The sequence below is a fragment of the Phalacrocorax carbo genome, chromosome 1 (assembly GCF_963921805.1).
Source record: "Phalacrocorax carbo chromosome 1, bPhaCar2.1, whole genome shotgun sequence".
Taxonomy (NCBI): domain Eukaryota; kingdom Metazoa; phylum Chordata; class Aves; order Suliformes; family Phalacrocoracidae; genus Phalacrocorax; species Phalacrocorax carbo.
In genome coordinates this window covers 189,657,488-189,671,221 of record NC_087513.1, presented here as the reverse complement: position 1 = coordinate 189,671,221, position 13,734 = coordinate 189,657,488, and the positions used below count along the sequence as shown (strand labels likewise).

Below are 13,734 nucleotides of genomic sequence, written 5' to 3'. Positions count from 1 at the left end.
CCTCTGCGCTGCCGCCGCTCGGTTCGGAGCCGGCGCGGTTGCGGGCAGCCCGCCGCCGGGGGAACGAGCCCTCTCTTTCCCTGGGCTGGACGGTGGCGGGAGGGAGGGAGCGGTCACGCGGCTGCCATGGCAACGCGCCCCGCCCCTCTCCGGCCTCCATGAGGCGGAAGCGGCCGCCGTGGCCGTGGCTGTGGCTGGCAATGGCCAGCGCCCTGCTGGCCCTGCTGGCCCTCCTCTGGGGCTCGCAGGTGGGCGGCGGCCGGGGGGAGGCAGGGCGGGAGGGACGGCCTCCGGTCACGGCTTCTTGCCCGCAGGCAAATACCGGGGAAGGAGCGGGGTCGCAGGGTCGGGGCCGCAGGGCTCGCCCGGGGACCCCCCCGGGGTGCCGCAGGGCCCCGCGACACGGCTCGTCCCGGCGCCTTCCCGCGCCCCTTCGGGCTCACGTCGTGTCGGGGAGGGTTGTGTGTGACCTCACAGCCCCTCCGAGAGAAACGCGGGCGCGGGGTGATGCTTTTCCAGAGGTTTTTAAGGGAGGAAAAAGCTTTATAGTCTGTGGGTGAATAACTTCGTGTTCTGGCACTGCCGGGTTTTCTCCCTGCTTAACAAATCTCCGTTTGCCTTCATGATAGTCTAGCCTTTCTTAAGCTGTTGGTCGTTCTCAGTCACCAGCTTACCCCTACTTCTGGCAAGGCAGTTAACAGAAGTGTGCAATGGCCCTGGTCCTTCAGGGTCACCGCTTGTTGCGTACGACTCCTAGCTCGATCTTTCCGTTCCAGTGCCTAGATCTCCATCCAGTACCTGCCGCGGCGCGGCTGGGCTTCGCTTCCATTCCTCTGCTGGAAAAATAGGACAAAAGGGTGGAAGATTATTTGTTTTTTTCCATTATCCTTTAAAACGTATACATTGGCCTGATTTTGCCGTTCGTGGTATCTTGCACTTCCCCATTTCTACAATATAGTTTTCTTTCTTGACCTGTATTTCCCTTTATTCTGATTTATCTTTTTATTTTCATTTCTTCCTGAAGTGGTTATTGATTTTGTTCATTTGGAACCTTTGCTATTTCCCTCATTTTGGAGTGTGATTTACAGATAGTAATTACAACTTTGATGTAAGAAGTTTCAAGGTGTGTTTTTTTGCCTTCTAATTCCACAGCTCCCCAGTCCAAAGGACTTCACTAGATAATTTCCAGTTTGTCGACGTTTTCCCGTTTGCAGCCTAAAACCCTAGCTACAAGCCTATTTCTGTTTATCTATCTACTTAATTTAAATTGAATAAATCGATTTATGATGCTTCCGTACAAAGTTACTTTGTATTGCTGGTTCTTCTGATCCTACCATCATGGCATTTAACTACTAATGGATATCTGTTTTTGTATTTTCAGGTTTTAAAAGCGTTTGAGTACCCTTCTCCTTGGAAGGGACAGCAACAGATGTACAAGCTGGACATAGGCTGGCCTAAAATTCCAGAATACTTCACTGGTCAGACATTTTGTGTTGCTGTTGACTCTCTTCATGGTTTAGTCTATGTGGGACAAGTGAGTGAGAATACTATATTTCTCTCCTTGTTAACCTAGTGTATTTTTGCCTTTAAAGTGTCTGGTTCAGATTAAGATACACATATATGTATGTGTGTATATATATGAATAATTATTGTATCAAAACTAGTGAAAATATAAGTATAGTATCTCTGCTCTATCCATTTTTAAAGTAGTTCTGGGCCCATACTTGCTTGTGCTTTTAAAAGCATTAAACTTCTGTGGTGAATGCATGTTCCAGCTTAAGTGAGTTATAGTAGCTTCTCAAACTATAAGGTAAACTGTGTTTCTGGGGCAACTGACTTGTCCCCTTCCACTCTTTCAGTCTTTGTCCCATGAAATCAAAAACACGCAGCTCTTTCAGCCAGTTACAGTAATTGGAGTTTGATTATTTGCTTTACCCAGTTTCATGCATTGGAATCTCCAGGTCACGGATAAGACATTCTCTCCATGGCAAGTGGTGGGATTTAATTACAAAGCACAGTATGAGTACTTGAGTGCCATGCAGCTAATGAATACGGTTACAGTTTTTCATGCCTGTGTTATGCTTGTCATATTTTTCAGCAAGAACATAAAAACATGATTGAAAATGAAGACCAAGATAGCTGCAGGAGGTTGGCTGCTCTGAAAATCAGACTCTATGTGATTTAAGTTGAAAGTCTAGAATGAGTGGAAGGTTTTGTGTGCTAAACTTAAAGCCGTCTCTCCCTCTTCTAGCTGGAAAAAATGAGATCTAGCAGACAGTCTCAGGAGACTCTCGTGATTTATGAAACGTTGCAAAAATCTTACAAAGAGGAATTTTCAAAAATGATTACTTACTTAATGTTTTCTTAATAGACCTTTTTTTTTGCCTTTTCAGAGGGGAGATAATGTGCCAAAGGTACTTGTATTCTCAGAGGAAGGCTATTTTCTTTACTCCTGGAATAATACAGTGGAAATGCCTCATGGTATCTTTGTATCAAACACTGCAACAGACAGTTCAGTATGGATCACAGATGTTGGAACAGGTATGCATCATGGACATAGAAGTATTAGGTGGGGAAGAAAATGCTAATATTGCAGATGTTACTTTAAACAACTCATTTAAGTGTCTCAAACAATTCTGAGGCAGATTTGTGCATCTCTTGCCATGAACAAACTCGGGTGATGCACAAAATACTCCAAAGGTTCATGAGTTCTTCTGTATGTCTGCTTATAGCTTCTGAACTTAGTAAGCAAGTTGTTTGTTTGTTTGTTTGTTCGCCCCCCCACCCCACCCCTGCGAGGTATCAGGGTTAAAAAAAAAAATTTCTGGCTAGACTTATCTTCTGACCTAGGTTTGGTGGCCCTAATACAGTGGATGAATATTGTTGTTGTCATATTCTCACTATAGAATTTTGTTGGTTTGATTTATTAATATCTTGTGAGTATCAGGAGATTTTCTTCTTTAATCTTTGTAATCAGTTGAAATACTTCTATTTTGTTGTTGAGGTGGTTTTGCACTTTTTTTTCTTAATACAGGAAAATATGGGCACACCGTGAAACAGTATAGTCCTTCGGGTAAACTTATGCAGATATTGGGCACGCCAGGAAATGCTGGTTCAAGTTTGATTCCCCTACAATTTGATCAACCAGCAGACATCTTTGTAGAAGAAAGTGGAGATATCTATGTTGTGGATGGAGACGGAGGAATGAATAACAGATTGCTCAAACTATCCAATGGTATGGAAAAATCAACTTCCACGTTAGTTGACCATTGAAAATTGAATTTTAAATGACACAGCTTGAGAATATTTTTTAGCGAGGGCTAAGTAGATCTGTCATTTAACATTAGTTTGAAGACTTGTTGGATCAGGTCCTGTTTTACTGCTTCTCGCTTCAGGAGAAATTGCCTAATCTTTTATGACAAGGGGCTGAGAGAATGAGTTTGTTCAGTCTTCAAGAGAGGAGGCTAAGGAGGATTCTTATCGCTGTCTTCAAGTCAGTAATGGGAGGGTGTAGAGAAGACAGAGCCACCATTTCTTGAATATGGACAGGGAAGAACGAGGAACGCTGAGCAAAAGATGCAAGGGGGGCATTCCAGTTTGATTTTTGGAAGGAAAGATTCACAGCGAGGGTGATCAAACGGTGAATGGTTTGCCCAGAGAGGGTGTGCAGTCTCCACTCTGGGAGATGCTTAAAGCTTGGCTAGTTATGAACAACCTGATTTAACTTTAGAGTTGGATTTGTTATTAAGGTTAGTCCTGCTTTGAGAAGCAGGTTGGACCCGATGGTGTCTGTAGATCTTTTATACTGAAATTATTCTGTGATTCTAATGAACTTGCTCATGTTCCCAAGGTAGATGGTCAGTGTTGGTTAGCGCTGTGAGTGAGGAGTCTGTGGCTATCTGCAGCTGGGGAAATTGGAGGAGCTATCATTTCTCCTTTGTGCTGTCATAAAACAGACGGTTTGCTAATATCTAGTTTGCAAAATGGCAATTTTTTAACATTCAAAACTGCCAGGTAACAAATGTGAAAAAAATCAATTTAGTGAACAAATGGATATCATAATCAGCCAACTGTTCCTACAGATATTTTTTTTTTCTTTTTTTAATACCATGCTTAACAGAGCCTTGGACTGTGGTTTTTCCATACTAGTGGCTACACTTCTGTAACCATAATCCTGAAACGAAATATAACAGTCCAACAGTCCCTGTACTAGTTCCAGTATTTCCTGGGTTTATATATTGGGAGTACTGTGTTTAAAAAGCCTGGGTTTAGAAGTTCCACCTTTTAAAAATTAATCAATGCAAGTTTGCAAGGGAATGACTTAAAGCTGTTTTATGTGTTGTTTTCTTATTTTTCCTTTTTTTTTGTTTGTTTTTACTTTTATTTTTTGTGGTGCTTACTGTTTAGATTACAAAGAGATATGGCTGACTGGAACAAATGGGACCGGCATTGGTCAGTTCAAGATTCCTCATAGTGTGACACTGGATCCTTTTGGACGGGTAAAGAATAAAGGGAGAATATTTTTTTTTCAATCTTCCGACACATTGTTTACATGTATTTGAACAGAACAAATTGCATTTCTTTTTTAATTAAACCGTTGTGATCTGGGTGATCTTATGTGGGTTACAGTGTTCAGTATGATGGTGGTCATAAGCTGAAGTTTCGCACTGCAGATCCTACTGCCATTGTCATTGATCCTTCACGTCCTGCAGTAGCTGGCTGCAAGGTTAACCCAAGGGTTCTGACCGGTTATGTTGTCAATGTTCACACAACAACAAACTCTTTCTCCTGCAGTTCCTAACAGGTTGCCATTGTGAGAGTACAGGAGAATTATATTCTGTAATAAATATCTACCCAATAACTTAGGTTTCTTCAGGGGACTTTAATGTCGTATTTGGAAATTTCAAATAAGCTAATAGGCTCTAGGCTAGGTGGTGGACATCGGTCCTTTTCTACATGCCGCTCAAAGCATTCAAGAGTCTACTTCTGCCAGGTGTTAACCGTAGTCTGGCTTTGCTCTGCTGCTCACCTAGAGGAATTATGCGGTCACTCCTTAATCTGTTTCAGGGAAAATAAAATTGCTTGACTAAAATATCTTAAACCACTGGTTTAGGCTAATTCTGCTGATGGTGTCTGAACCAGAATAAGGAACATATATAAAAATCAGTTCTCTGCCAAAACTGGCAGGGTGGGAGGGAGAAGAGGAGGGACATGGACACTTTGTGTTGAAGAGTTACCATGAGTACATACATTCAAAGACAGCAGTTGTGATAGGCTACAATTTTATTGCCAATGTGGTGTTGATCATCAGCCTAGGTTAGAAATAATTGTGAATTCCTAAGAAATCTAAGAGACTGCTGCAGTATTGTTTCATTTAAAAAGAGTGATGAAAGATCTTGAGTCAGCTTGTTTATTACTCCCTTTCAGATGACATCCCAGAAAAGTCATGAGGTTTACTTACCAGACTGATGAGTTGGCAACAGCTAAAATTTCAATGATTGTAATGCAAGAGAGGCCTTCACTGGAACTGTCTAATGGTATTGCTAGCTTGCAGTGTTTGTGAACCCAGTTAGCCGGGGGTGGAACAGAGATAAGCTCCACAAAACTGATTAGACAAAACATGCTGAAAATGCTCTTAGTGTTTAAGTTGCTCAATATTTTTAGTAGTATTGGGCATATCAGAGTGTTTGCAGATGCAGTCATCATAGGCCTTGGATCATTAAATGAGACTACTGTTGAAAAACAAATTGTTAGAGGGTGACAGACCAGTATCTTTAGGATTAAATAGGTGGAAATATGTCCTCAATGAGCAGGGGAGAAATCCTACTAAATTTATCCATATTATAGCTACAAAAATGCAGAGAAGGCACTGATTGCTCTGTTAAAGTAGTATAAGATAATTTGTGTATCTCAACTATGTGGCCATTTTGTTTTATATCTGGAAGTCATATCTACTAACTTAGTCTTGAATGTGGAGGTACATTCTTCCAAGGTGTACTTTTTTGCTACAGGATACTTTGCTCATGTAAGAAACAAATGCATTTGTTTTGTTCTGTTTGTGAACAGCCATTATTTTTGTCCTTAACAGGTATGGGTTGCGGACAGAGACAACAAAAGAATCCAAGTTTTTGATAAAGTCACAGGGGAATGGCTCGGGTCTTGGAGCAGCTGTTTTTCAGAAGATGGACCCTATTCTGTCAGGTATTGAACAGTTCTTTTGGAAGCATGCAATTACATAAATAAGGTGTACTCCTACTGGTGAATTAAAATGTTGGTATTTAATGCCTGATGACAAGGAGTTAACCAGTTTAACTAACAGGGTGCTGGACCCTAACCATATGCAAAGATCTGCACGGTTGTATCTTGACAGAGATATCCTGGCTTTATGACAAGCTCCATGGATTTGAGTGCAGGACTGGGAACTTAATTTTAAAGTTATATGTGTTGTTGACCTTACTGTTGCAGCTTTTACTGGAAGAAAGATTGTCTTGAATGAGTTTTCTGTAGCACAATCTGTCTCAAGGAGCAGCAACATGTAGAGCAAGGCTTACAAGTTAATTCTCGATGTTTTACTGCATTTAGTCTGTCGTAGCCTTCAAAACCTTGACTATTACAGAGGTTTTCCTTGTTTTAAAGTGCATGGTTGTGTTAAAATGAGGTGTCATATGGAGTTCATAATTCAAAAATATATTTCTGTCTTTCACAGATTTACTGCCAATTACAAATACCTGATTGTAGCTCAGCTGAATATCAACCGGTTAGCAATCTTGGCGGCGCCACTGGTTGGCTCTATTGGAGACTGTGTTATGGTCAACACAGTTCAGCTGGCAGATGAAACCAAACCACACCTTGTGGATGTAGACATGAAGAGTGGAGCAGTCTATGTTGCAGAGATTGGAGCCCAGCAAGTACAAAAATACATACCCTTAAGCTGATGGTTTCCCACAACTGCTGTGGCATAAGCTGTGTCATGTAGAAGACCTGTGACCTCATTTGCTTGAGTTTTCTGTATTTTGTGTTTCCTTAGACAAGCACAGAACACTGTCTCCCAGAACTGTAGAGCTAGGAATCTGTCCTAGCTGTTCTGTAGCCCTGGAGAGATACTCAGTCTTGAGCTGTTACTCATTTTAGTAATGCTATGGTGGCTTTTGCTTTTTTTGCTGGGAATTGTAAAATGACTTTGATAAGCATCTTAATTTTATTATATATAACTTTACAAACACAGCTGCTGCTCTTAAGTGTATAGGCTCATCTTGAGGCTCCTCTACTTAGCCTGTGTGTGTTGTTAAATGAAGGTCAGAACCATCTGAAGTGTACAAATGATTTCCTGGGAAGCAAGGACCTCATTTTAATGTTTCTTCACTTGTTTTTTTTGAATCATTGTGCTGATACTGCCCAACAGTGAATAGAGAGATGCATTATGATGTTGAATAAGATGCTGCTGTATGCTGGTGTCAGCACTGATACTGGCATCTGCTTTAGGCAGTTTATGACATAAGCATTGAAATCTAAGTTTTCAGCTCTAGCTAAAGGGCTAATGTCTGTAATAAGCTTAAGTTAAATTGATATCAGGCACTTCGAACTAATTAAAAGTATGTGCACAGCAGCCAAGTACTGATTCTTAACTAAATCAGTTCTTAACCTGATTTGATTTATATCAGCATGCGTTTTCTCTTCCGTAAGATTGCAGTGGAACATACTGAAGTTAAACTCATATAAGTTCTTTAAGATAAACAAATTGCAATTTGCTAGGGCAGTCTTAATCAGTATTAGGGCCTGGGAGACACATGATTTTCTCCCAATTTTATTGAAGCTCTGCCAGTTAACAGCAGTGCATCTGTTTTGATTTGGGGATTTTTAACTCTTTTATATCCAGCACTTAGACTTCATCAACTCCATTAATGTCTAGAGTTAAGTTTCTTATTCTGTATCCTAGCAAATGTCTCCAAGCTCTGACCTAAAAAATGCTGTCTCTGCATTCCTAGTCCAGAGTGGTTCTGTTTTCTTTACGTGTTGCCACAAGATTGTTCACTTTATAGCACAGAGGAAAATTGGAGGGGGAAAATGGTATTGCAGAAACGAGACAGTGAATAACTGATTACCTCTGTAAAGCTGTGGAGCCACATTCCATATTTATCTACTAGTTCTTCAAAACATTTGGGAGGATTTTTGCTGTTTCCACACACTTATTCTACTGTGTGGACTATTTTAATGCTAGTTAACAGCTGAGAGGGGCAATTTTTTTTCAACTTCCTTAGAAAGGGAATATGGGAAATGGAATTATTCTGATAGGAAATATCCACTTCAGTGAAAGTTATCAAAAGCATATGCATCTTAATTTGGCAGGTTTCAACCTATAATCACAAATTTCTGGGTCAGCAGATGGGAAAACTCCGGAAAAGTCCAGAAAAGTCAGATTCATATGTTCTGTAGAAAGTAACTCAGCTGTGGAGCCTGGTGGCCTGATTTCAGTGCTATTTGAGATTAGTGCACTAAATACAAATGCTTTGTTGTTGGCTGCGTCCACAATAACAAAAGCAGATCTAACCTGGCTGCCCTCGTGCAAGCCTTAGAACCAGAACTTATACACTAGTAAATATGATCCATCATTCATGTGGAGCTAGTAAGCAATATTTATTAGCTGAAAATGTAGCAGTACTTCGTCTAGATATAGATGGATATGTTCACATTGCTTTGCAGTGTGTTGTGTGGATTTTCTAACTTGGTCTCCACTAGCTCAGGGATCTCTGCTCTGTGTGCAATTTAGCTATTTCTCACCTACACAAGGTGGATTTCTATTTTAAAATATTACTGTAATATAAGTAACTATAGTTGAATATATCTTGGCGGTGTAAGGGGTCCAGGCACATCCATCCTTCCTCACCACATCTTTTCCTTATTTATTTTTCCTTTGTCACATCCATTTGAAACTGGACTCAAAGCCTCTGGGAGCACACTTGTGTGTTCAGTAAAGGAGTAACACACTTTTGGATGTTGATGAGTAAGTTATTTCTACAAGGTTGTGTTTGTGCGGATCTGCTCTCAACTTCCTTTTTACATGGGCTTTTGCAGCCCCTAGAAATGGGGAGCATTCATGCAGTTTTCTCTGGCTTTACTGAAGTACACCGTGGTGCCAAAAAGTGCCTTGCCTGTAGGCTTTTGCGTTTCTGTGATAAGAAGGGATGCTCATTGTTACCTAGTATGAGAAGCTTAGACTCCTTTTTGTCTCTGTGTCTATGACCAGGCTGAGAAAATGATTGATTTGTGCACTAACTTGCTAATTCTCTGAAGGTTTTCGTATGTATCACCTTGAAACCGATTTCTGACAAATTGCATAGCAGGATAATTTGATAAAATAAATTGAGAATTTCCCATTATGAAAGGCTTGGGCACTTTATTTCTGGGCTAATACCAATACATTCCATTGCAATGGATTACTTTTCTAAATATGGGATCCTCAGCACTTTCATAAGGTATTTAATAATTTCTGATACCACATTCAAATGTAATGTAAAACTCCACATTATCTTAATACATTACTATTTCTGTGGCTTATCTCTTATGCATTCTAATTCATGTATCAAAAAAGGCACATAAATATCTCCCAGATGTTTTCCTCTGAGTAATTAGTAAAATGGGATGATGAGTTACGTAAGTGTCAAGTATAAAAAAAATATTTAAACCCTATACCCTTTTGACGTTAATGGGGAAATTAATAACAAACTAATAAAACTCCTTAATATGGAATCAGGTTTTATTTCCAGAAAAGATTTACTGAGCAATCTGTTTAGCTTTTCGAAGGTCAGGACGGGCCTTCTCATGGGTTAGAAATACCTGCACAAGAGGGAAAATAACATACTACAGTGTTAACTAGACAAGAAAGGAAACATAAGGTGATTGCTAGAACCCCCCAAACATCTAATTTTAGTTAATAGGTGTCAACTTTGAAGTGTGAGAAGTAATCACTGGAGTATTCAAGTAAAAGAAATAGGAATATTCCATGTTTCGATGTCTCCAACCTTTTTATTTTGTAATAGATGCTTTTCTTTGGGTAAGTACCTGCATTGTTAGCTGGATGACATTCCGAAGAGGTAAGACCAGGCCTATTAATACGGTTCATCTTGATTTTTTTTTTATTTTTTTTTTTTCTGTGATGCTAACTAGCCTCTTTTTTTTTTGTGCGTGTGTGTGTTGTTGTAGTCAGCAATTGATTAACAATATCTGTCTGGCCAGCACAAAAGCAGCCTGAATCAGGTTTGTGCAATGCAAGGTAAGTTTAGTGAGGCTGACCTGTCACAATAAAAGGTGAGGGGGAAGGTGCCACCGTTATGTCTCTGGGTCTGCTCATTACTATTAGCAAGTTCACTGCTTTAAAGTGGTTATTAACCTTTTTGAAGCATTGTTACTTACCTTAGCTGACACTCACTTTCTTAACAATTTGTAACCTGAGAAGCCTTCACAAGCAATCTATCACCCAAGTGTTTGCAATCGCTGAAGTTGCTTGTATAAAACAAAAGAGGGCACCAAACCCCTGCTGATGCTTGGCATACTCAGTGTAGCTATATACTAGCAAATGTAAACAGCTGGTAATGTCTAAACATTTGGAGTAAGTCAACAAAGACAATGAATTGCTCCAGACTTCCTTTCTCTTTTCAAAATAGATGGCTTTAAACATAAGCAGATAACTGTATTGCAGTCATTTTGGCTTATTACTATTGGATTTATGTCTATCTTTTATTTCCATTGTTTTTCCTAAAAAAGAAAAATAATCAGTAATTCAGTGTCCAGAGACAACTGGGTATGGTGAATTGATTCTTCTATTCCTTATGTCATTGATTTAAATGGAATTACTTCTGATAAGTTGATTTAGTAACATAATAATTTATAATAGTATAACTGTAGCAGCGTAATTATACCTAAAGAGTAATGTCAGTATATTTCCCTACAGAGGTGACCCTGAGTGAGATTAGATCTAAGCTAACTGGATCTGATTCACCAATTTTATTCTACCTCTCCTTTCTCAGCCTTTGTCCAAAATCCTTGCTCTGATTTTTGTATTATTATTTTATTCTACTTTTTGGGGGGATTGCATCTGCAAAAATTGTATTTACCAGCAATTGCCATCCAAAAGTTTGAACACAGACTTTTCTTCAGGTAAATGATTCAAAATATTTGAGTCTTTACGTGTTCATAAAGCATCAAAGTCATGTTGCTTGTATGAAATTTGAAAGTAGGAGCATATTAATTCATGCACACAGGGTGAATTGTTAGTGCATTAAAGCCAAAGTAACACTGATACAAATGAGATATGAATAAACGTACTTTGTCTTAAAATCACATGTTTTGAGGCTGAGGAAACCAAACATGACTGTGCAACTGGATCTGCAAAACAGAGGTAAAAAGCTGCCTAGTTACATCAGGAATGAACCTATTGATTCTGTCTGAGTTATGGTGGGATCTCTGGCAAACAAATTAAGATTTAAGAAATCTAACTCTTGAATAACTAAGGTCTATGTATTGTAAGCCTTCCTAGTAGTCAATAAACATCATTCTGAAGGCAAGGCTTTACGTTTAGTCTAGATTGGTTTGTCTTCAACCTCATGTTTTCTGTTTTCAGCTAGCTTAGAGATCTGCCTAATATGGGAGACTTTTTCTTATCCCCTATGGAGTCATTTACAGATGATGACCGAGTCATCTCTTGCTCCACTCCTTGGCTAAACTGTATAGATCAGAAAACTTGCCTTGCAGTGGAAAACTGGTAAGGCTTTAATCTCAAAATGTTTTCATAACATTCATTATTAAAACCAAACAAATCCAGAAGAATGTTCGCTGCGTGACAGGAAGTCTGGATATTAGCACTGCCAGCACTAAACCTACCTGTGCGCTGTACAGGAGTAATACTATCTCCCTATGTTTTGATATAGCTCAATTTGTTTCTGCTCCTAGCCCCCAGTACAGTACTGTCTCGGACAGTTGTCAAAGGGTTTGGGTGACAGGGTGGTCATAGTGTAAAGGAACCCTTCTTGAAGAATAGACCAGAATAGATATTGGGTTTTTTTTTTTAATCTGTGTTTGCTGCTGAAGTCCTTAACAGCTTTTCATGCTGTTAACATTTTTTTTTTTGACAGGGTCTTAATTGGAAGATCTGGCTGAAACTGAAGTGTCAGTAAATGGCTTATTAAAAGAAATTGATAAGTTGCTAGCAGGTGTTCATTTCATTAAGGTCATTCAATATTTTCAGACGACTTCTGAAATACTAACTTTTGCTTAGAACAGCCTTAGTACCAGAGGAAAGAAAAAAATGGCAAATATATTTTAAGGAAAGAAAAAAAAACAAACCCACACCTCTCCGTGAGGATTCTAGAGAGATCCAATAGAATTGATGGCTGCACCTTGCCAACTGACATAAAACATAATGAAAAAAAAAAAAATAGATGTATTGGATACACAACCAGGAAATCTATTACGAGTCTTTGGAAGAATCTCCGAGCCTGTATGTCAGGATGATCTGGCTAATAGAGTTTGCTTAAATTTTCAAAAGGCTTTCAACAGCATCCAAGTGTCCATAAAGACGTTGTGTGGAATAAGAAAGAAGGGATAATAATGGATTACTAATTAAAAGATTTTAAGTGGAGTATATTAAAAACTATTTCTGTGCTGCTCAATATATTGCTAAATGATCTGGAAATTGACTTGGGAAGTCAGGGACAGAATTCACTGACACCACCAAGCTACTGCGGCTAGTAAAGACAAAAGCTGCAAAGGGTTGCAGAAGGATATCATCATGAGATTGAATGACTGGGCAATAAAATGGCAAATGGAATATAACGTCGATAAACAGAAAAGCAGGTACAGTTAGTAAAGAGAAGTCTAATTTTATATATACAATGGCAGCTTTGATATATTGGCATTTAGGAAATCGTCCCAGGCTCGTATATGATGGGTCTCTGAAAATCCCTCCTTCCAAACTCGGCAGCAGTCAGAAAACAAAGCAAATAATGGGAGGTACTAGGAAAGTACCAGATGATCAAACAGAAAGCATGGCAACGTAATTATGTAAATCCCTGGTGCACGCTCGTTTTTAATACTGCAGGCAATTCTGGCTTTTCCTGCCCCTTCTCATCACAGGAAGGCTACAGTGGAACTAGAAATAGTAGAAAGAAGGGGAAGAAGAGTCTGTCAAAAATCCTTGACTTTATCCAGCTACCATGTTTGGTATCGTCAGCATTTCATTGTTTAAGGCATCTGCGTGAACATGCCTTTTTCCCTTTAGTTGCTGCTCTGAACTAGTTTGGCTTCAGAACTCAGTCAGGACGTACATCTCCTGGTGTGCAAAGGTGGGGTGGAGAATGAAGATGGGTAGAGGCGTGGTGTTTATTATGCGGGAGAAGTTGGCTTGAAAGGAAGGTAAAAGCTTGCAAGTAGCCTAAGGTTTTAGTGTTGCGGGTATTTTCTTGAATAGAACATACATGGTCTTACTGAAAATCAAAAGTTTTGGCAAAGGAGGCTGGAGGTGCCCTTACTTCAGTCTGGTCAGCTTTGATGTTCTCCCCAAGGTGCATGCCCTGGCTGCCTGTGGCACCTGCCTACTGTCCCAGAGATGAAGAGCACTATACTTGCTGGATTAGGTAATGAAATTGCAAAATATATTGGATTTTTATGTAACACACCATCACCAATGGTCTGACATGAATATGAGGTAGCACAAGTGCAGGTTAATTTCCATTCAAAGAT

General features: G+C 39.7%; 1 protein-coding gene across 1 annotated transcript; it reads left to right on the top strand.

The window, feature by feature from the left end:
* Positions 1 to 92: 92 nt before the first annotated feature.
* NHLRC3 (NHL repeat containing 3) lies at positions 93 to 9,382 on the top strand. Its single transcript, XM_064440960.1, has 7 exons — positions 93 to 248; positions 1,382 to 1,534; positions 2,394 to 2,541; positions 3,035 to 3,235; positions 4,408 to 4,499; positions 6,089 to 6,201; positions 6,707 to 9,382. The coding sequence occupies exons 1-7, from the start codon at positions 159 to 161 to the stop codon at positions 6,933 to 6,935; spliced, it is 1,026 nt and encodes a 341-aa protein (XP_064297030.1). The 5' UTR covers positions 93 to 158; the 3' UTR covers positions 6,936 to 9,382.
* Positions 9,383 to 13,734: the final 4,352 nt, after the last annotated feature.